The 23,439-nt window shown below is 37.5% G+C and overlaps 2 protein-coding genes across 3 annotated transcripts; one reads left to right on the forward strand and one right to left on the reverse strand.

Moving 5' to 3' along the window:
- The first annotated feature begins 16,195 nt into the window (after positions 1–16,195).
- Positions 16,196–17,731, forward strand: LOC140819247 (uncharacterized). The gene has a single exon (XM_073179258.1). The coding sequence runs from the start codon at positions 16,196–16,198 to the stop codon at positions 17,729–17,731; it is 1,536 nt and encodes a 511-aa protein (XP_073035359.1).
- A 1,708-nt stretch (positions 17,732–19,439) lies between these two features.
- LOC140819784 (protein neprosin-like) lies at positions 19,440–22,725 on the reverse strand. Of its 2 annotated transcripts, none has more exons than XM_073179991.1 (7): positions 22,173–22,725; positions 21,983–22,069; positions 21,605–21,820; positions 21,264–21,428; positions 21,109–21,162; positions 20,859–21,005; positions 19,440–20,041 (listed from the first exon to the last, which is right to left on the reverse strand). In XM_073179991.1, exons 1-7 carry the CDS (start codon positions 22,401–22,403, stop codon positions 19,664–19,666), a joined length of 1,278 nt encoding a protein of 425 aa, XP_073036092.1. In that variant the 5' UTR covers positions 22,404–22,725; the 3' UTR covers positions 19,440–19,663. The 2 variants fall into 2 exon arrangements, with proteins under 2 accessions (XP_073036092.1, XP_073036093.1); XM_073179992.1 differs by having other exon boundaries at positions 21,605–21,817; positions 22,173–22,723.
- Between the last annotated feature and the right edge of the window lie 714 nt (positions 22,726–23,439).

Consider the following 23,439-nt stretch of genomic DNA (forward strand, 5'->3'; position numbering starts at 1 on the left):
AAAAAAAAAAGAAAAGAAAAAAGAATACACTTTAATTTAAATATTTTGTATAAAACGACGATTCCGGTTATAGTTCCATATAGTTCCGATTATGATCCTATTTTTGGTTTCTTATTTTTAGGAATTGAAACCGAACCGTAAGTCGACAGTTTCGGTTCCTACTTTGGAACCGAAATGGTTTTCGAGATCTTGTACTTTCGGTTTTGGTTCGAACCGTGGAATGTTCTAGCCTTTCAACAAACCACCCATCATTTGAAGCAAAAAAATACTAGATAGTGCATGTTCGGAATTTCGCGAAATTTTAATCAGATTTTTTTCCCCAAATATTTTATAAATCAATTTTGGCAAGCCAATGTGTTAAGTTTTTAATTCAGAATTATTTATTAGCATTTTGATAAATTGTAGTAATTGGTTGGGAAAAGAATGATTTTGTAAGGTTGTGTTTGGATTTACGGAATATTGACGGATTTCAAATCTATTTAATTTTTTTTTATATAGTTTTGGATAAAAAAAAAAAGATCATTAATTTCAAACTCATTCTTCCATGTTTATATAGTATTTCACGTCAATTATGATAGATTTCAAGTTCACCCAATAATGAAGAATTGAAATACATTATACTTTGTGTAAATAAGTAAATTATAGATTTAAAATTTCATTTATTGTTTCATTATTAATAATAAAAATGTGATCTATGAATTTCAAACATATTCATCCAAATGCAACCTAATAGTTGTGATCTACTGGTTAATGATTATTTATATTATATTATTAACTTTGAGACCTTTAAAATAGCTACTTTAGAGGATATCAAAATATTTAATTCTATAATTATATTTTTTATCATACTAAAACATCTTCAAGTCACTCGATATTTATTAAAAAAATTAATTTTTTTAAATATTATCTGAGAAAAATTATATAATTCTCCTTGGTTAGCGTGCAAGCTTCTTACCAAGCTAACTAACATTATTCAATTATTGCTATTCAATCATGTCCGTGGGCATGAGAAAAAAACACACACGTTCCAAAAGTACAATCTGAAATGGGAAATTGGGTTCATTCCTGAGTCGTCGATTTTTTTTGTGTTCAGTATTTGGGTACTTTTTTAATATCATATTTCTACATGAAGTGTACCACATTTTGTATGATATAGTACCACAATTTTGTGGGTAGAGAGTGAACTCATAGAAATGTTTTGATTGGAGATTTTTCACCAACTTCCTCGATCTGAAATTTCAAAGCAAATTTTAAGTGGAAAATTTTAAAATAACTAAATATTTTTTTAATTTCATTAAATTATTCGTCGATAATATCATATTCTTGGTTAGGGAAGTAAACTTGTTTTCATCTAATAATTAATTAATTAATTAATGAGTTGACTGAGTCATGATGAAATTATGATAAGAACCATGCCAAAATGCATTTTATAATTTAAAACCCTACTTTTTTTTCATGATATGAGATATTACACTTGTTATTTTTCGGTACATAATGAGTAAACTTATGGATTATCGCGATAATCTGCGTACCAATTTTTTGACCCATGAAGTTAAAATTTAGGGAGAAAGTGAAAGAAAAACCAAAGAAGAAGATACATAGTTTTGACCACTTGAGGCAGAAGATTTTGATTGATTGATTGGGTACAAAAGTGATGACTCTCAGAAGAGAAGACGATCAACTCCAATCAAACAACAACTACAAAAATTAGCTCTTCAATATTTCTCAATTTTCAGCAATTTTTATATTTCAATTTCATTTTTTCATGTTCTAGTAAGATTTCTGTAAATTTTTAGCGGTAATAATCATCATTTCACCTTCTTCTTTTTTCTCGTTTCAAATTGTAAATATAATAAATTTCGTTTCGAATAGCAAAATTAATTCACGTCGTTTGCAAATCAATTCCTTGTTGTTTCATTCGTTTTTAACATATTTCTTGGCGTTTTAATCTGAAGAAGCTAGAACAAACAGACACATCAGGAATCCACACTGTTTATATTTAGAAGTCAGATTTTCATCATTTTCTATTTCAAGTGGTGTGGCATGCCCTCACACGTCACAAAAATTCATGTCAAACAAGTTCTGGCACGCTCAGTGGAACCAAAGGATGCTTACAAAATCCAGTAGTTTTATGAAAATTGGGAGGAAATGCACTTAGTGTATACCTGGAATGAAGGATATATGATTTCTGAATTTTCATATTCATGTGATGATCTTTCACAAAATAAGATATAGATTTCTCAAGCAAATTTTGCCGAAAAATACCGAAAGAAGATGTAGAATATCATTGGGTGAGTTCACTGTATCAACGAAATGGACGAATAAATTCTTGAAAACATGGATAATATGGCAATCCTAATTCTTCATGTTTATATGATCGTGTTTACATATATGAAAAGAGGGTCCTCGATGACAAGAAACAAATAAATCAAGTAGAATATAGGAGTTTAACACCAAAGAAGACCATCAGAAAATGTTGGATACATAAAAGATCAGATGTTTGAAGCAAATGATCATCGTTAAAAAAAAAAAACCAAGTGTGAGAAACGATTTTTTTTACTTTTTAATTATTCATGTGTAAGAAATTTAAAAGCTTAGGATCTTGGAATCCTTGTACTAGAATAAGATATGGATATTCGAAATTTGGTAGATTGGAAATATTTATTAAGTCATTGATATTTACCCTTGGGCATACATATTTTCGAAAATTAGGTCGGGAATTTACAAGGTTGAGATATCCTACAAGATCTAAAGGATTAAGGCATGATATGGTAATCAAATTTCGAAATTCTATGATATCCTATGACTAATGGGTGTGATGCTTGGATACAAGGAAGCTTTCAAGGTAATTAGAAGCAAATCAACAAAGTTTGCTCAAAAATCATCTCATCCTTTGCACCTAGATTTCGAATCAATCAAGAGCAATTGATTAGGGAATAAAACCTCACAACCTAGGTAACTCAATTTTCGAAAAAGGGCAAGGATATTGGAGTCAAATTTGTGAGATTTGGCATGATTTTTGGTATGATTTGAGTACCAAATCTAGCTCCCCCTCATCCCCTATAAATAGTCCATCAACCCCTAGCCATTCCTCACACCAAAATCCGAAAATCCCTTGCTGAATTTCGAAAATTATAGCAGCCATCCTAGCCGAAACTCTGCCCGAAAATCGTCCCAAAGTTAGCCTAAAAGTCAAGCCGAAGTGTTGCCTGTTACGCCTTAAACGCATACAAATCTCGAGGATGAGATTAATGTTTTTAATGCTGTAACATATCCCAAAGTTTTTGTTTTGATGATACCAAAACTTGGATTAAAAATGTACTAATGTTTTATATTGAGGCATGCAGGAAATTAAGAACATGTTACGTTCGGAAGATCCGACATTCGGTTCGGACGGTCCGAAATTGTGCAATTCAGAAGCAAAATAGAAGCTGTTCGGAAGCTGCGAGGAGAGCGTTCGGACGTTCCGAAGACGTGATCGGACGTTCCGAACACAAGCAATAAAATCACTTCAATGCGGAGACAAATTGATATGACTGATTGATCGAGTAAGATTTCGGACGCTACGAAGGACATGATCGGACGCTACGAAGTGTTGAAGATTTCAAATCTCTCGAAACGCGGGAATGTTCGGACGGTACGAACTTGAGTTCGGACCTTCCGAAGCTGTTCACACACTGTCTGAAAGAACTGTTCGGAAGATACGAAGTTTGATCGGTCCCTCCGAAGCGCATGTTCGGACCCTACGAAGTCAAGAACGGACGATCCGAAGTCATCCCAAAATTACGGAAATTGATTTCAATCACATCGGACGTTCCGAAGCATAAACAGAAGATCCGAACCTTGGCGTCCAAGACTAGTATAAACAGGCCTTTGAGGATGCATTTTCAATCATCCCACTCCACTCTCTTGTCTCTTACAAAGCTTTCTACTATCTCTTGTGTGCGTTGATTAAAAGAGTTGTAATATCAAAAGAGTTGTAGAAAAAGAGTGAAAGTAATACTCTCGAGTGGGTTGTAAAGTTCGTGGCTATCCTTGGAGCCCTCAAGGCCAAGTAGACGCATCGAGGCGTGGTTGTAAAAGCTAGCTTGGAGCTCCTAAAGCCAAGTCGATATAGTGATACCTTGATCCTCATCGAGAAGGGGAGACGTAGACGATTCTTCGTCGAACTTCCATAAACATCTCTATCCCTCTTTACTTTACGCATTTACTTTACTACGCATTTATTTTACGCACTTACTTTACGCATTCATTTTATTTGTGATTGTCCCTCAAGTCTTCCGCTTGCAATTTTTGCAAACTCGTTTTAAAAACGCTAAAGGGCCTAGAAGAACCTATTCACCCCCCCTTTAGGTTCTTCAAGTGGTATCAGAGCAAGGTTTTTCAAAATCTTTTAAATGGCCAATCTAGCAAGCGAGTATGCCCAAGGACAATCCACAAATCGTCCCCCTCTTTTCAATGGTACAAATTACGGATATTGGAAAAATAGAATATCTCTATACATCCAATCCGTCGATTACGACCTTTGGAAAATAACGGTGAAAGGTCCCTATATCCCCATGAAAACGGTGGATAATAAGGAAATTCCTAAGGGAATGGATGACTTCACCAAGGACGATATGAAACTTATCTCTCAAAATGCTAAAGCTATGAATATTCTTCATTGTTCTCTAGATATGAATGAATACAACCGAATCTCGGCTTGCACCTCCGCCAAAGAGATTTGGGACAAATTGGAGATTTGCCACGAGGGAACCAATCAAGTCAAAGAAACGAAGATAGACCTTCTCCAACTCAAGTACGAGACCTTTGAGATGGAACCCAAGGAGGATATCGACACCATGTTCCGGCGGCTCACCCAAATCATCAATGAGCTTGCCCAACTTGGTGAGAACTACCCAACTAAACAAGTGTGGAGGAGAGCCCTTCGAGCATTACCGGCGGAATGGGATGCAAAGCGCACGGCTATCATTGAATCCAACAAGGGAGATGCGGCATCCTACGACCTTGATCAACTTCATGGGACCCTAAAGACCCATGAACTTGAAGTATCTACCCGGAAGGAGACAAAGAAAGATGACGACAAAGTAAAGGCGAAAGGGATCGCCTTGACCAGTCAACTTGAAGATAGCGACGATGAAGAAATGGCACTCCTCACTAGAAAGTTCAAAAGATTCATGCGGAGTTCCAACTTCAACAAGAAAGACAAAAAGTTTGAGAAGGAAGTGACCTGCTACAACTGTCAACAAAAGGGTCACTATGCAAACGAGTGTCCCTCCAAGAAGAAGGCCGGCAAAGACAAGAAAAAGGCCCTTCTAGCCACGTGGAGCGACAGCGACAACGAAGAGGAGTCTACCCTATGCTTCATGGCGAAGGAAGATCATCTGACCGACTCGGATGACGACGAGGTACCCTCTTACGATGAATTACTCTCCGCTTACACTAGTATGTACAATAAGGCTAAGTCACTTAGAAATGAGAATAAGCAACTTAAAACTGAACTAGAAGCTAGGATGCATGACAACACTAAGCTCAAAACAAACCTAAGAGACTTAGAGAAAGCCTTCAACAAGTTCAATGTGAGTAGCGGTAAACTAGAAAACCTCTTGAGCATGCAAAGGTGTAACTTCGACAAAGGAGGTCTAGGATATGAAAAGAAATCAGTCAACTTCGCTAGTCTTATCGCAAAGGCAAAACCAAGAACACCACCAACATGCACTTACTGTTGTAAGATAGGCCACATAAGACCTAAATGCAAGAAACTTAGACACCAACACAACAAGAATAGTTATTGGAAATGGATCCCCAAATCCCCAACTACTACTAACCCCAAAGGACCCAAAGAAACGGGTACCAACTATCAAACTGTATCTCAACCTTGTAGGGACAAAGGGGAGACAAGTCATCGAGCACTTGGTATCTTGACAGTGGATGCTCTCGACACATGACGGGAGAAAAGAAGCTGCTACAATCCATTCGACCAAAAGAAAAGGGATCGGTGATCTTCGGAGACAACAGCAAAGGGATCATAGAAGGCATCGGCTCAATCGGTATATCTAACTCTACTATTATTGATGATGTACTTCTTGTGAAAGGGCTTAAACATAACCTCCTAAGCATTAGTCAATTGTGCGATAGGGGTTATGAAGTCAAATTCACACCACACGATTGCACTGTATCACTCACAACTGACAAAACCATTAGTTTCAAAGGTTATAGAAGTGAAAATGTTTACAAGGTCGATTTAAAGATTTCATCTTTTTCAAAAATAAAAAGCCTTGTAACATTAAATGTTGATGACAACATTCTTTGGCATAGACGACTTGGTCATGTTGGGATGAGCACCATAGAAAAACTTTTAAAACTTGACCTAGTTTCCGGAATGCCAAAGCTGAATTTAAAATTAGATTCTTTTTGTGATGCTTGTCAACTTGGTAAACACACAAAGGAATCTTTTAAAAATAAAAATTTTGTATCCACTTCTATGCCCCTTGAATTACTTCACCTAGATTTATGTGGTCCCTCGAGGACAACTAGTCTAGGAGGAAAATCTTATGCTTTTGTCATTGTAGATGATTTTTCACGTTTTACTTGGACATTGTTTTTAGCCCACAAAAATGATGCCTTTGATCATTTCAAAATTTTTGTCAAAAAGGTTGAAAATGAGAAAAATCTTTTGATCAAACAAATCCGTAGTGACCACGGAACGGAATTTCAAAATGAAAATTTTTCAATTTTTTGTCAAAGCAAAGGCATTGGTCACAATTTTTCTTGTCCTAGAACTCCTCAACAAAACGGTGTCGTTGAGAGGAAGAATAGGACCCTAGTAGAGATTGCAAGGACCATGCTATGTGAGCATTCTCTACCAAAATATTTTTGGGCTGAAGCAATGAGTTCTGCTTGTTACATCATCAATCGCGTATCAATAAGGCCAATTCTCAAGAAAACTCCATACGAACTATGGAGAGGGAGAAAGCCTAACATTTCTTACTTCCGCGCTTTTGGATCAAAATGCTTCATCCACAACAATGGTAAGGACAACCTGGGTAAGTTCGATGCTAAATCGGACAAAGGTATCTTTCTTGGTTACTCTACTTCTAGCAAAGCATATAGAGTCTTTAATAAACGTACTTTACTAGTTGAAGAATCTATTCATGTCATATTTGATGAAACTAACCCTTGCTTGCCTAGAACTGTTGTTTCTGATGATGATGATATAGATATCCTTGGCGAAAAGTTGGAGTCCACAAGCCTAGATGATGTTCCTAAAGATCAAGAGGACGCACCTCTTCCGAAGGAGTGGACTACACACAAGGATCATCCCATGGACCTCATCATTGGTAGCCCATCGAAGGGAGTATCTACTCGCTCTTCTAATATGTGCAATTATCTTGCTTTTCTTTCTCACATAGAGCCTAAGAACATAGAAGAAGCTTTACTTGATGATTCTTGGATTATTGCTATGCAAGATGAACTAAATGAATTTAGAAGGAATAAAGTTTGGAATCTTGTACCTAGACCCACTGATAGACCTGTCATAGGAACTAAATGGGTATTTAGGAACAAGTTAGATGAGCATGGTACAATCACTAGAAATAAAGCTAGGCTAGTAGCTAAAGGATATAGTCAAGAAGAGGGAATTGATTATGATGAGACTTATGCCCCTGTTGCTAGACTAGAATCCATTCGCATGCTACTTGCTTTTGCTTGCTCTAGAGACTTTAAATTGTTTCAAATAGATGTTAAAAGTGCTTTTCTTAATGGTGATTTGAAAGAAGAAGTGTATGTTGAGCAACCTATTGGTTTTGAAGATGTGCACTTATCTGATTATGTGTATAAACTTGATAAGGCTTTGTATGGTTTGAAACAAGCTCCTAGAGCTTGGTATGAGAAATTATCTACCTTTTTGCTGTCTAATGGTTTTTGTAGGGGTAAAGTTGATATTACCTTATTTACCTTGACTAAAAATAATGATTTGCTGATAGTACAAATATATGTAGATGATATTATTTTTGGTGCTACTAATGAACACTTGTGTAGAGATTTTTCTAAGCTTATGCAGGATCACTTTGAGATGAGCATGATGGGCGAACTCAACTACTTCCTTGGTCTCCAAATCAAGCAATGCAAGGATGGTTTCTTTGTCAACCAAGGAAAGTACATCAAGGAGATGCTAAAAAAGTTTGTGATGGAGTCTTCCAAAGCCTCATCCACACCTATGAGCACGACAGTCAGACTCGACAAAGATGAGGGAGGTAAACCTGTTGACCAAAAGTTATTTCGTAGCATGATTGGCTCCCTACTCTATGCGACTGCTAGTAGACCTGACATTATGTTTAGTGTTTGCTTGTGTGCACGATTTCAATCATGTCCAAAGGAATCACACTTATTCGCCTTAAAACGCATTTTCAAATATCTTTCAAATACTCCAAATCTCGGATTATGGTATTCTAAGAACTCATTTTTCGATTTAAAAGCTTACTGTGATGCCGACTTTGGAGGATATAAGGTGGATAGAAAGAGCACTAGTGGAACTTGTTTCTTTTTGGGAAATTGCTTGGTGTCATGGTTTTCTAAAAAGCAAAACTGTGTTGCACTTTCAACGACCGAGGCCGAGTATATGGCTGCCGGTAGTTGTTGTGCACAAATTCTTTGGATGAAGTATCAATTACTCGACTATGGTGTTACTTTTTCAAAAATTCCAATCTTTTGTGATAATACAAGCACCATATGTCTAACAAAGAATCCAGTTCAACATTCTCGTACTAAACATATTGACATTCGACATCATTTTATTCGTGATCACATTGAGCAAAATGATGTTGAACTTCACTATGTTGACACCAAGAATCAAATTGCTGATATTTTTACAAAACCACTAGATGAATCTACTTTTACTCGTTTGCGTGGTGAACTTGGCTTGATTGAGTTGTAAACACTAGTCGAATACTCTCGTACATATTTGTTAAATTGAGGGGGAGTATTATTAATGTGAGCATTATAATGTCGGATAATACAAATTAATTGTATTTATCCATAATTATGGCTCAACATTCATTTATGTGCTAAATATTTTAAATTTTATTAGTGGATATTTTACCTGTTTATTTGTCTCTCTTTATGCTTATGTCTTTTTGATTATCACAAAAAGGGGGAGAATTTATTTGGTTAAAATTGCTGTTAATTGGTTATTAAATAAATTCGCCTTAATTCAACCTCTTAGACTTGTTATTTGATTAAGGGGGAGTTATTTAATAACCATTTCGATTATGTTGATTATTGTTATCTCAATTTTTAACCAAGTTTTGTGATCATCAAAAAGGGGGAGATTGTTACGCCTTAAACGCATACAAATCTCGAGGATGAGATTAATGTTTTTAATGCTGTAACATATCCCAAAGTTTTTGTTTTGATGATACCAAAACTTGGATTAAAAATGTACTAATGTTTTATATTGAGGCATGCAGGAAATTAAGAACATGTTACGTTCGGAAGATCCGACATTCGGTTCGGACGGTCCGAAATTGTGCAATTCAGAAGCAAAATAGAAGCTGTTCGGAAGCTGCGAGGAGAGCGTTCGGACGTTCCGAAGACGTGATCGGACGTTCCGAACACAAGCAATCAAATCACTTCAATGCGGAGACAAATTGATATGACTGATTGATCGAGTAAGATTTCGGACGCTACGAAGGACATGATCGGACGCTACGAAGTGTTGAAGATTTCAAATCTCTGGAAACGCGGGAATGTTCGGACGGTACGAACTTGAGTTCGGACCTTCCGAAGCTGTTCACACACTGTCTGAAAGAACTGTTCGGAAGATACGAAGTTTGATCGGTCCCTCCGAAGCGCATGTTCGGACCCTACGAAGTCAAGAACGGACGATCCGAAGTCATCCCAAAATTACGGAAATTGATTTCAATCACATCGGACGTTCCGAAGCATAAACAGAAGATCCGAACCTTGGCGTCCAAGACTAGTATAAATAGGCCTTTGAGGATGCATTTTCAATCATCCCACTCCACTCTCTTGTCTCTTACAAAGCTTTCTACTATCTCTTGTGTGCGTTGATTAAAAGAGTTGTAATATCAAAAGAGTTGTAGAAAAAGAGTGAAAGTAATACTCTCGAGTGGGTTGTAAAGTTCGTGGCTATCCTTGGAGCCCTCAAGGCCAAGTAGACGCATCGAGGCGTGGTTGTAAAAGCTAGCTTGGAGCTCCTAAAGCCAAGTCGATATAGTGATACCTCGATCCTCATCGAGAAGGGGAGACGTAGACGATTCTTCGTCGAACTTCCATAAACATCTCTATCCCTCTTTACTTTACGCATTTACTTTACTACGCATTTATTTTACGCACTTACTTTACGCATTCATTTTATTTGTGATTGTCCCTCAAGTCTTCCGCTTGCAATTTTTGCAAACTCGTTTTAAAAACGCTAAAGGGCCTAAAAGAACCTATTCACCCCCCCTTTAGGTTCTTCATTGCCCGATCGAGGAGCAAGAAGCAATCCAATCCAAGGTCGTACACTCCACGTTTTTAGCATAACAAATAATGTAAGTGGGCTGTTTTAAAGAATTAATTTCGGTTATGCATTCTTCGTGTATTTTTGAAAATACGGTCGAGTACATGTTCTTCTTTCTACTGTTTTAAGCACTGTGAGGAGTCGACTATATATGAGTGGGAATATCAACCATGACGTACCCTTACGCGGTGGGGGATATAACCGTTATACGGCCTCGCTCCCTTAGAGAAGTAAAAACTATGGACTGACGTTAGTAAACCATAGAAAGTAGATAAATATCAGTGCTGGTCAATGTTATGCATGTGTTATGAAGTATGTATGCAAGCCATGAAAATTTCGAAATTTATGCATGTTGTTTATTATGCTCGATATGCCCTCACTTGCTGAGTATTTCCCAAAATACTCACCCCCTTACAACCCTTGCCAGATAAGTTTGAAGAAGAACTCAAGAATGAAGAGTCCGAACAATTCTTGGGATGGTGAATGTTCAAGAGTTTATATTAAGTTTAAGTTTATTATTATTCAGTTTTACGTTTCCGCATTAAACTCTGTCGTTTCTTTTTTAATTTTCGGTATTGTAATGACAATTGTTATTTCATTTGAGATTATGATATATAAACTGGTTTCGGTTTACACTGTGCTACAAAGACTTGTTGTTTTCGATTGTGTGATTGTTAAACAACGCTGGTGTCAGCTCTGAGTTTCGGGGCCTGACACCTAGCAACAAAGATCAGAATTATAATAGGAAGAATGCGCCATGCAATATGGGAAAACCCTTGAGTGGCCGAGGATCATTAGCCAAAAGGCCAAGAAACTATCAATATTCTAGGGGAAAAAAATGGACTATAAATTCAAGAGATCAACCACTTCTTAGGGATCATCTTACACAAGTTTGAAGGATCAACAATATCTTTGAGGATTATTGGGTTCCAGGCTAGGTAACCAGTACGTTGGAAGATCGTCTTTCCCAAGGTAAACGAACCAGCAATACCCTAACAGATCATCATCCCCTAGGTCAGGAAATTTGATGCCATAGGAGATCATCATATGTAGGACCAAAGGATCAAGTTCATACAAAGAGATTTGTACCACACAAGCATAGGATCAACAGATCCCTAAAGAAAATATCGAAGAAATTAGTGGTCCTCCTGCTCAAGAAACACGTGTAAGGAGCTCACAATGTGTTCTTTCCTTTAAAGCTCATTCAAGAGAGAAATGGCAAGTGATAAAACGAAAATACTTCCAACTGCCATTGACAAGAGTTTAAAAAAGAGATTTTTAATGGAAATAACCAAACCTAGGGGAGATGTCAGACCAAGTTGAGTAGGAAATTATGAGATGGTCAATAAATAGAGGCGAATTATGTGGAATGACTACATCAGAGACATGGCAATCCAACTAAAAAAAAGAATAGAAATACTTGATCTTTCTACTTTAGGTCAGAGTATAAAAAGGGAAATTATTCATATATTTACGGTCTACTTGAGCAAGCCGAACACTTATATCGATGTGCCACGAACCTTCATGAGAAAAATCAGTGGGGGAACATGTAACTCATTGGGAGGATTGGTGCAAAGAAAAAACCAGACGAATAAAACGTTAGCGACTAAGACTTGAAAAGATCGTAAAGCATATGAGCTAGCTAGAAGGTTGGAAAACTTCAAAAAGTGAATTTGGGAAAGTAAGGAGAGACTCTCGTTGGATAAGGAACACACTTCTTTTGTGTAAGAACTAATAAATGAATGGCATATGGCTGTGGGATAAACTTGCTGAGAGAAGATTGAAGAGTTTTGGGTAGATAAAAGGAAAACTATAAAGAATAGAAATTATTTGAGCTAATAGCACTCGTTGGAAAAAGACTGTGTCTAAAACTTATATTTTTAGAGCAAATGAGTTATTTTGTAGAACCTTAGAGCCAGAGGAAAGTGGGAAATAAGGAGCAAGTGATTGTTCAACTTTATCAAAGATGTTTTGCCTGCTAGTTACGTACCAAGGCAAAAACTTGTATGGAACGATCTCACAGGTCATATTTTGTGAGACGGGTCTCTTATTTGGGTCATCCATGAAAAAGTATTACTTTTTATGCTAAGATTATTATTTTTTATTATAAATATCGGTTATGGCTGACCTTCTCATTAGAGACCTACTCACTTACCAAAGCTTAGAGTCATTTTAACTGTTTGGTTGTTCTCTACTTAATAGTCGTTATGTAGGATATGAATATCCTCATAATTATGAGTTGTTTCATGAGAATTGAATTTATGGTCGTCTCAATTTTCAGCAACTTTTAAGTTTCGATTTCTTTTTTTTTAAGATCTTTGTTATTCTCACTTCGAGTTTATAAATATAATCATTATCGTTTGAAATGGCAGAATTAATTTCACATCGTTTGTAAAATTGATTCATTGTTGTTTCCTTTGTTTAATTATCATATTTCGTGGCGTTTTAATCTGAAAAGACTAAAACTGACGGTCAAATCGAGAATCTAACAAGTCGGATTTTCATCTTTTTCTATTTTTGATCCGTATCGTTTTGACACTTGACATGCCCTCACACATTAAATATTAGTGTCAAAAAACACAATTTAAAACCCTACTTGGTGGAGTGCGCAGTACTCTGACGCAAGGCACACAAGTGCATAACAAAACCAATTGGTCAAACAATGAGCACTTTGGAGGGTCTTGGTCATTTCAAGTAGCACATATATTCCCCAAAGTTTAAAGTTAGTTCAAAGTATTAGTATATATTTTTTAATACAAAGTATTAGTTTTTTTTAATCTTTTTCACACGTATCGTTGATACAACATTTGTATGAGACTAATGTATTGTGTGACACATAAAAACCTAACGTAAAAAAAGATTAAAATTACAAAAATAAACGATCAAAATCACCAAATAATAAAATATACATGACTAAAAGTCAATTTCGATAACATAAAAGACCGAAATTGCAAAAAAAAATCGAACGTCCTGTATTAATATTTTTTTAATCTTTTTCCCACGTGGTTGATACAACATTTATACGAGGCTAATGTATTATGTGACACATGAAAACCTAATGTAAAAAATATTAAAATCACAAAAATAAATGTGAGAACCAGATTTTTCCACCTTGTAAATTAAATAACTTTAAGGAAAACTTTAGCATAAGATTTTAATTTGTATAAAAATAAGATTTAGACTTTGGGGAAATATTGGTTAGAAATATTTAAGCCAATAATATTATGTACATGCATACATATTTCGAAATTAGGGGGGAGAATATTTACAAGACTGAGTACCATATAAAATACAAGGAATTTAGGCATGATGTGGCAAGAGAATTTCGAAATTGGTACAATATTTATGCCTAAATATGAGATGCTTAGATCCTAGGAAGCATACCATGAAATTGGAAGCAAATCCCCTCACTTGGACTCAATATTTTCGAAAATATTAAGGGCAAAGGAATCAAGATTTAAATCCCATGGAATTGGAAGATAATCTCACAAATTAAGCAGCATAATTTTCGAAAAATGGCAAGGAATATTGGAGCAAATTTTTGAGATTTGGGCACAAATTTTGGTAATGATTTAACCACCAAATTTAGCTCTCTCTTCTCCCCTATAAATACCACACCACACTATTCAAATCCCCACACCAAAATTCAAGACCAATGCTTTTTGAAATTCAGCACCTTGTCCTAGCCGAAACCCTGCACAAATTCGCCCAAGAAATCGAAGCCGAAGCGCCGTCCGACCGAAGAACGAGGAGCGACCCAGTCCCCAAAGTTGTGCACCACATTTTTAGCATCATTATATACGGTAAGTGGGCTAGTTTTTAAACTTTTAAATCTCGAAATTGTGTATGCATGTTTTCGATTTTTACAAGAAAAATAAATAGTCGAGTACAATCTCCTTTCTACTCTTTTCGTGTAATTGTCATACGATTTCAAAAGCACTGTGAGGAGTCGACTGTATACGGGAGGGAATCCCAACCACGACGTACCCTTACGCGGTGGGGGACATAACCGCTATACGGCCTCGCCCCCTTAGAGGAGTAAAAATTAGGGACTGACGTCAGTAAACCGTAGAAAGTAGATGAGTCGTAGTGCTGTGTCAAAGTTATGCATGTGTTATGAAATACGGATGAACTCATGAATTATGTTTCGAATTATGCATGTTGTATTTATTGTGCTCGATTTTCCCCCATTTACTGAGTATTCCCAAAATACTCACCCCCCTTACGACCCTCCCCAGAAAAGCCCGAAGAACAGATTGAGGAGGAAGAATCCGAGCAGTTTTGGGGATGGTGAATGCTCGAGAAAGATTTAATATGTTTAACCTATTTTATTTCAGTCTTACGTTTCCGCATTGTAAACTCTGTCGTTCAGTTATTTTGTCAATTGTAAAGACAATAGTTATTTTATTGAGATTATGATTTATAAACTGGATTCGGTTTAAACTGTGCTACGAAAGGCTTGTCGTTTTAAATTGTGTGATTGTAAACGACGCCGGTGTCAACTCCGAGTTTCGGGGCGTGACATTTAAGTGGTATCAGAGCCGCCAGGTTCATAATCCGAGTGGAAAAAAAAATCGAGTTACAAAAAAAAAAAAAAAAAAAATCGGAAACTTTCGGAATTCTGGCCAAACAGCGCCTTAGCGCGCCGCCGCGTCCTCATCGAATCCGAATCCTTTGCTCACAAATGATATACCGTTGGATTCCTCTCCTCAAGACGAGTCTACTGTCAAAATTTCAAGCCAATCGGAGTTGATTTGCCCCTCCGATTTAACCGCCAAAGTCACGCCGCCTCAACCTTCGCGATTTCCGACCACGTTTGGGTAAATTCCGGCTGGATCCGACCTCCAATCCAGTAGCCCTGCCTCGATCTGAAACCGCCTTGACAAGACGAACAAAAGCCGTTAAACAATTTCAGATTTGGCGTTCGGATGCGACGGGAATTTCAGATCTACGAATTTTCGCTCAAACCCTAACACCGAATGATATTTTGTCCAATTACACTACCAATACTACTCCGATTTTAAATTAAATTTACTCGAACGATATATGATCCATGGGTAACGTTTCCCCTTAATTCATTTTGAAATCGGATAAGCCTATCGCAAACACCCAATTATGAGTTATGTTAGCGAATTGCGCGACTTTCCGACCAAATTAAGTAGTTTTCCAACCGATTCTGGCCATGCCGTCACCGGTTCCGCGACCCTTACGCCATCACCGTCGTACGCCTTAGCTCCGACCATACTCCGGCGAGTCAACTCGGCCGAGTCAACAAGTCAACCCGCCAGCTTATGTCCTTCGATTTATTTTCGTAGAAAACTCCGAATTCGGTTCCGTAAACTGTTCTGGAATCCTCTCGATATACCCTTCGAATCCATATGTCTATCTCAAAACTTTCCATTTTTGAAAATTTTCGAATTTTTATTTATTTTCATTTATTGAACTCTATATGACCTTGACATTTTATTATGTCCTATTTCATTCAGCACATTTATTTCATTTAGATTGATTCAGTACAGTTATTTCATTTAGATTGGTCATTTTCATTTATTTTCGTTCTGCTTGAGAAATCAATAAAATATTTTATTTGTTCCCTTGATTTCAATTTACTTCTGCGCAATCTATTGCATAAATCCTACTCATACAAATTCTTAGAACTTGCGATTATAGGAAATGGCCGGCAGACCCCCGAGGCAGAACCGCAACCCGCGTTACGCTAATGCCAATTGTGAAGGCGGACAGGAGAACGAGCAAGGGAACGGACCCCCGCCTGCAGTCAACTTAAGCCGAGCTGATCTTATGGCCATAGCCACCATTGTGGCGACAACACTGCAAGGATTGGGAAACCAGAACGCCAATCAACCACCTCCACCACCACCAAGTGGAATCAAGTTCCACTATGAATCGCTTCGCAAGAACAGGTGTCCAACCTTCAGTGGAGCTGCAGACCCGGAAGTCAGCCAGTGCTGGCTAAAAAGTGTAGAGACTCAGCATCGACTATTGGAAGTTCCCGAGGCACTGAAAGTTGACGTGACTGTGCCGTTCCTGGAAGATAAAGCAGGAAAATGGTGGGAAGCAATCTCGCCAGCCATGACAGCTGCAGGACCAATCACTTGGCAGCGATTTCGAGAAACTTTTCTGAGACAGTACTATCCGGCGGAAGCTAGATTGCAGAAGTTGAGTGAATTTGAAAATCTTACTCAAGCCCCAGATATATCAGTGGTCGAGTACACCTCCCAGTTCAACGCCTTAGGATCTTATGCTCTGGCAATCATGGCGGACGAAGTTCTGAAATTACACCGCTTTAAGAAGGGGTTGAACAGCAGGATCCAATCAGCCCTAGCAGTCTACCAATCGACGAATTTTTCCGATCTGATGGGCGCAGCTATCCGAGCTGAAACTGATATCCAGCGCCGTGAGAAAGAATTTAGGAACAAAAGGCCTATGAATGATCGGTCCTCTCATGGCAGTCAGTCGTTCAAGAAACCGAACCATTCCGGCGAACCATCTCAAGGGCCTTCGCCTGCCTCAGGCTATCAGGCCATTAAGCCTTGCCCAACTTGCCACTTACGACACCTGGGAGAATGCCGTAGAGTCAGCGGTGTCTGCTTTGGATGCGGGAAACCAGGACACCGTATGGCAGATTGTCCAGCCGTCAGCAACAAAACAACTGGACCAGGTAAAGGAGACGGGTCAAGCTCAGGGGCGAATGCCAATAAACCACGGGAGAACAAACCAAATGCCAGGGTGTTTGCCATGGCGCAGGAGGAGGCATATGATGCAAGCGATGTTGTGTCAGGTACCATATTTATTCAGCAAGTGCCTGCTTATGTGTTATTTGACTGTGGTGCCACACATTCTTTTATATCTAAGAGATTTGGTAAGAAGTTAGGACGTAAGCCCAATAAGCTAACCGAACCTTTCCGAATAGCCACACCTACATGTAGGGCCGTTAAAGCGCACGAAATCTACAGAGATTGTAGAATCAGTAACCAGACTTTTAGCGCCGACTTGATACAGTTGATCATGGTCGATTTCGACATCATCTTAGGATTGGATTGGTTAGCGAGAAACAATGCAATTGTAGATTGTAAGGGAAAGAAAGTTAAACTCCTAACCGCAGAGCAGAAAGAATATCCCTACCTATTTGGTGACCAAGCCAACTCCAGTTTCGAGGACGAAACTTCCCATAAGGAGGGTGGGATGTGAGAACCAGATTTTTCCACCTTGTAAATTAAATAACTTTAAGGAAAACTTTAGCATAAGATTTTAATTTGTATAAAAATAAGATTTAGACTTTGGGGAAATATTGGTTAGAAATATTTAAGCCAATAATATTATGTACATGCATACATATTTCGAAATTAGGGGGGAGAATATTTACAAGACTGAGTACCATATAAAATACAAGGAATTTAGGCATGATGTGGCAAGAGAATTTCGAAATTGGTACAATATTTATGCCTAAATATGAGATGCTTAGATCCTAGGAAGCATACCATGAAATTGGAAGCAAATCCCCTCACTTGGACTCAATATTTTCGAAAATATTAAGGGCAAAGGAATCAAGATTTAAATCCCATGGAATTGGAAGATAATCTCACAAATTAAGCAGCATAATTTTCGAAAAATGGCAAGGAATATTGGAGCAAATTTTTGAGATTTGGGCACAAATTTTGGTAATGATTTAACTACCAAATTTAGCTCCCTCTTCTCCCCTATAAATACCACACCACACTATTCAAATCCCCACACCAAAATTCAAGACCAATGCTTTTTGAAATTCAGCACCTTGTCCTAGCCGAAACCCTGCACAAATTCGCCCAAGAAATCGAAGCCGAAGCGCCGTCCGACCGAAGAACGAGGAGCGACCCAGTCCCCAAAGTTGTGCACCACATTTTTAGCATCATTATATACGGTAAGTGGGCTAGTTTTTAAACTTTTAAATCTCGAAATTGTGTATGCATGTTTTCGATTTTTACAAGAAAAATAAATAGTCGAGTACAATCTCCTTTCTACTCTTTTCGTGTAATTGTCATACGATTTCAAAAGCACTGTGAGGAGTCGACTGTATACGGGAGGGAATCCCAACCACGACGTACCCTTACGCGGTGGGGGACATAACCGCTATACGGCCTCGCCCCCTTAGAGGAGTAAAAATTAGGGACTGACGTCAGTAAACCGTAGAAAGTAGATGAGTCGCAGTGCTGTGTCAAAGTTATGCATGTGTTATGAAATACGGATGAACTCATGAATTATGTTTCGAATTATGCATGTTGTATTTATTGTGCTCGATTTTCCCCCATTTACTGAGTATTCCCAAAATACTCACCCCCCTTACGACCCTCCCCAGAAAAGCCCGAAGAACAGATTGAGGAAGAAGAATCCGAGCAGTTTTGGGGATGGTGAATGCTCGAGAAAGATTTAATATGTTTAACCTATTTTATTTCAGTCTTACGTTTCCGCATTGTAAACTCTGTCGTTCAGTTATTTTGTCAATTGTAAAGACAATAGTTATTTTATTGAGATTATGATTTATAGACTGGATTCGGTTTAAACTGTGCTACGAAAGGCTTGTCGTTTTAAATTGTGTGATTGTAAACGACGCCGGTGTCAACTCCGAGTTTCGGGGCGTGACAATAAACGATCGAAATCACCAAATAATAAAATGTACATGACTAAAAGTCAATTTCGATAACATAAAAGACCGAAATTGCAAAAAATCGAACATCCATATATTAATTGTTGTAAGAGAGTAAAAATCACAATTTACAACCTCTGGTTAATTAACTCGAAAATTTACATGGGGTAGGAGGGTACAAAGTACAAACATATTTGTAGGAAAGCTATTGTCAAAGATTTAACCCATTCGTGGACCACCCCACCCAATGCTAAGTCATGATTTTGCCTTCTTACCTGCCAAGAAAATACATGATACTTACATTTTATTTTTTAAAAAAAAAGTACACAAAGTTTGAAAATTTATATTTCAAGAGATTATATATATATGCTCCTAATTTGTACTCTACTTGTAATTCCAATCTCGCCCTTGGTTAATACAATGTACGTAGTCGCAACCACTTCAAATAATTTCCCATGCTACATCGATCATCGTAGAGTGAAATTTCCTATTTTACCCTTTTACGGACACTTCGAGTTCCTTCCGGGGCCTCCGTAGTAAAAATAATTTCCCCAAACACCATTTTTCCCAGCTTTGATGTCATAGCAATCAGGATGATCAGCCAAGATATGGAGATTAGAGAAAGGGATCAAGTTATTGTCCCAATCAACAACTTGCAAGTTCCTAAAATAAGATGCTTTCCCAAACCCTTCATCCGCAAAGTGCCCACTCCCCATTTGGGTCGATGTGTGGTACCCTGTTGATCTCGAGTTCACTATCTCACCCCCAAATTGAACCATGTCTGCATGGTTTTGCAAGTGGGAGAACAAGAACGATGGCCAATATCCGACGAGTAGGCCGGAGCCGAACTCGAGCCACCAGTGCCCATGCTTCGGATCCTACACATGTATATGAATTTAGTCCATTTTGGTATATATTTTCTCATGGTCCCTCAGATTTAACACAACATTAAACAAGTAAAGAATTAGTCAATTTCCACACATTTCTTGGTTTATCTATGTGTACAAATTTAGTCCATTTTGGTGTATATTTTCTCATGGTCCCTCATGAGATCTAACTCAACATTAAACAAGTAAAGAATTTAGTCAACTTCCACCCATTTCTTGGTTTGTCTATGTGTACACCTCGCATGCTACTAGAAAAAAGAGTTAATGTCACGTCCCGAGCCCAGACCCGCGCCTACATGACTGCACAATGGGCCTCTATAGCAACTACTTATTATTCGTCATCGCTTTACGAAATTGATTAACTCAAATTGCTATAGAAGTCCATTATAGCCCATTATAAACTAATTGTAAATATTTAATTTTTACCACATGAGACGAGGTATCACATTTAATCTAATTTCAAAGCCAATAAAAACTTCAAAATTTAGCTAGCAAATTCATATAAAAACATTTAAAGGGACTTTGATTACAATATATAAACAATTTAGGAATGGTAACCAAAGATTCTTGAACTTGTGGAGGGTCAACTAAGAAACAATATTTAATTGCAAGAATAGTGAGATAATAGTACTGGATCAACGCATGCCATTGGTACCAAGAAGAGAATCTTGCAAATATAATATTAGAAACATTGGAGAAAACTAAGCATATATATAAAAAAATAATCATCTAGTCCTTGTGTAATTAATTATTTTACTAATAATTGAAGTTAACAATATATATTATTAAAAAAAAAACTTGCATATACCTTCCATATCATAATGCCGATATCGAACTGTTTAGCATTGTAAGATGATCTCGGAGATATCGCCGCTCCGATCGCGATTTTACTGTTGATTTGTACAAAGCCAGAGCACAGCAAGTTGTAACATCCAGTAGCTTGATATGCATCCGTCTGTTATCAAACTTTTGTATCAGCAATGTGTCTGACGTCCGACGAGTCGTAATAATAATAATAAAATAAATAAATAAATAAAAACGTCGTCGTCGAAACTCACCGTCCAGTAAGTGAAAAACCTCGGATTATTGTCTCCGTATAATTCCGGGCTAACCTGAATATTAATTAACTATCCCGTTAAGAAAATATACTACTTGGACAATCCAATTCGCGGTCGAAAACGAGTCTGCTATAAATTTTTGTGTGTGTACAGACCTGCCAACCAGCTTCGATGGTGTTAAGATCGTGGCCAAATGAGCCAGAAATGACCCAAAGTTGTGATAGGCTGAATTCGTACTCATCTGTTACGATTGGCGCCCACACGTTAATACCGGCCTTTGCTCCATAGTATTGATCTCCATTCACATATGCCACTGCATGCTGTGTATTATATAATTGGAAAGTTAAATAAAATATAGTTGGATGTTTGAATTCTTTATTTCCTTCCTAAAACGCTCGATTTTGACTCCCCGTTTATAAAAAAACGAGTACTGTTATAAAAAGTTATAGCTGATGATGACGTTGGTTTGGATGTATAAATATGAATATGTACTAACTTCATGGCCACTGCTTGTGGTGTCTCTCCGAACGCTCCTCCCGAGCTTTTTACCGAATCTGCGGATTGAGCTGGCCCTCAAAACATCTTCTTCTGTTGTTCTTCTGATGGGAATGCTTCCGTCGGGGCACAGTTCACCGCTGTCGATCCATGAGTGAAATGTCTCCGTGGTTGAGTCGAATGAATCGTTTCCCTTTGGTCTTTTTGGTGGTTCCTGCTATCGAATTCAAGAAACAGTAATTCTTTCATATCGATTGTTATTTAAAGAATCACGAAAATGGTTCCTTTTTTTTTTTTACATTTATTTCAAGAAATGTCAATTAAATGCGCAATAAATGTTCTTGACAAGAAAATAGAGGAGATCAGCTAATCAACGTACCGCAGGTTTGTGTCCTTTAAGCTGAGGATGATCGAATGCTGGTTGATGATGAGATAAAACACAGTCTATTACATCACCATAGGGACTCTACAAATTTTGCAAAAACATAAGAAAAACGTTTTTTTTTTTATAAAAAAAATGAAAAACGAAATAAGAACACGATGGATTTTTATCTAGAGAAGAAAGAAACCTTAATTGTCTTGACAGCAGGCTTATTGATCTTTTCAAGGTAACTCCTAATCCTCCTGAACTTGTCCAACTCCTGCCCCGGCCGGAAAGTCCTGTTCACCAGCGCGACGTAGCCGACACCGGAGCCTCTCGGCTGGAGGGTCTTCGTGGAAACGACAGTACTTATTAAACAGGACGCGACCAGCAAAACGACAATAACAAACGTGAGAAAGATGGATTTCGATAAAGGCATGATTAGTTTGAGCAGAATCTTGATGAATGAACGCGTGTGCTTGTTTTTTCCCGAGTCGGACGAGGTTGTGTTTGTATGTATTCGTGGATTGTTGTCTCGGTTCGATGATGCGAAGCGCAAGGGAACAAGAGGGTTGGTTTCATCCTAACATCTTGCAACTTCAGAAGCCATACAAAAACAAAAAACAATGGCGGATAGTGTTCCAAGGAAAAGTTAAGAGGATCTATCGCACATTCGAGTCACTTATTTCAAAACTTTGTATATATGACATGACCCCATTTGACAGATTGTATGAAATCTCTCTTCCTCTCTCTCTCAGTCATTCTCCAAGATATATTATACATACAATGCATATATACACAGATACATACATTCATACATATATAAATGTGTGTGTGAATATGTGTATATATATATATTCATACATATATTAAGCATATTTTAGGAAAAACAGAAGTGGTCAAAATTCAAAAAGTTTGTTTATATATATTTTTTTTTAATGCATTCACAGGCTGACAGATTAAGTGTGTACTTCCATATATGTCCACTCAGCTGGCCACTTACACGAGGGTCTGGAGGATGAAAATTCTTTATCAGAATTGTAAATTCGGGAAATTGGTTTTCAGTTCCCAGCCGTCGATTTTTTTTTATGTTCAGTCCATTGGTACTTTTTTTAGTACCACATTTCCACATGAAGTGTACCACATTTTGTATGACATAGTGCCACAATTTTGTGGATAGGGAGTGAATCCAAATGAATGTTTTGATTGAGGATTTTTCACCAACTTCTCCTTGTAAATTTTTCCCTCCATAACTACATAAAATTTAACTTTCTTTGGTACATAGAACCGGAAATTTGGTCGTGTAATTTGTATGTTTTTTTTTTATATAATTAATGTGATAATTTACCTAAACCTAACTAATTATCCACTAGGATCTTGAGGTCTCACCCTTGCCAATAAGGAAATGGAGCAATGGTTTTAATTTACTGTTTCAAGTGATTTATATTTTTCCCATTTTAGTCATATTTCATCAT

The sequence above is a fragment of the Primulina eburnea genome, chromosome 18, assembly GCF_022965805.1.
Source record: "Primulina eburnea isolate SZY01 chromosome 18, ASM2296580v1, whole genome shotgun sequence".
Taxonomy (NCBI): Eukaryota; Viridiplantae; Streptophyta; class Magnoliopsida; order Lamiales; family Gesneriaceae; genus Primulina; species Primulina eburnea.

Bases quoted from the DNA above. Each gene is read 5' to 3' on its own strand.
- LOC140819247 (XM_073179258.1), top strand. From the start codon at position 16,196: ATGGCCGGCAGACCCCCGAGGCAGAACCGCAACCCGCGTTACGCTAAT.
- LOC140819784 (XM_073179991.1), bottom strand. From the start codon at position 22,403: ATGCCTTTATCGAAATCCATCTTTCTCACGTTTGTTATTGTCGTTTTG. The intron at 21,163-21,263 runs GTCTGTACACAC...ATTAATATTCAG, and splicing joins CCATCGAAGCTGGTTGGCAG to GTTAGCCCGGAATTATACGG. The intron at 20,042-20,858 runs GTATATGCAAGT...ATACATGTGTAG, and splicing joins TCGGCATTATGATATGGAAG to GATCCGAAGCATGGGCACTG.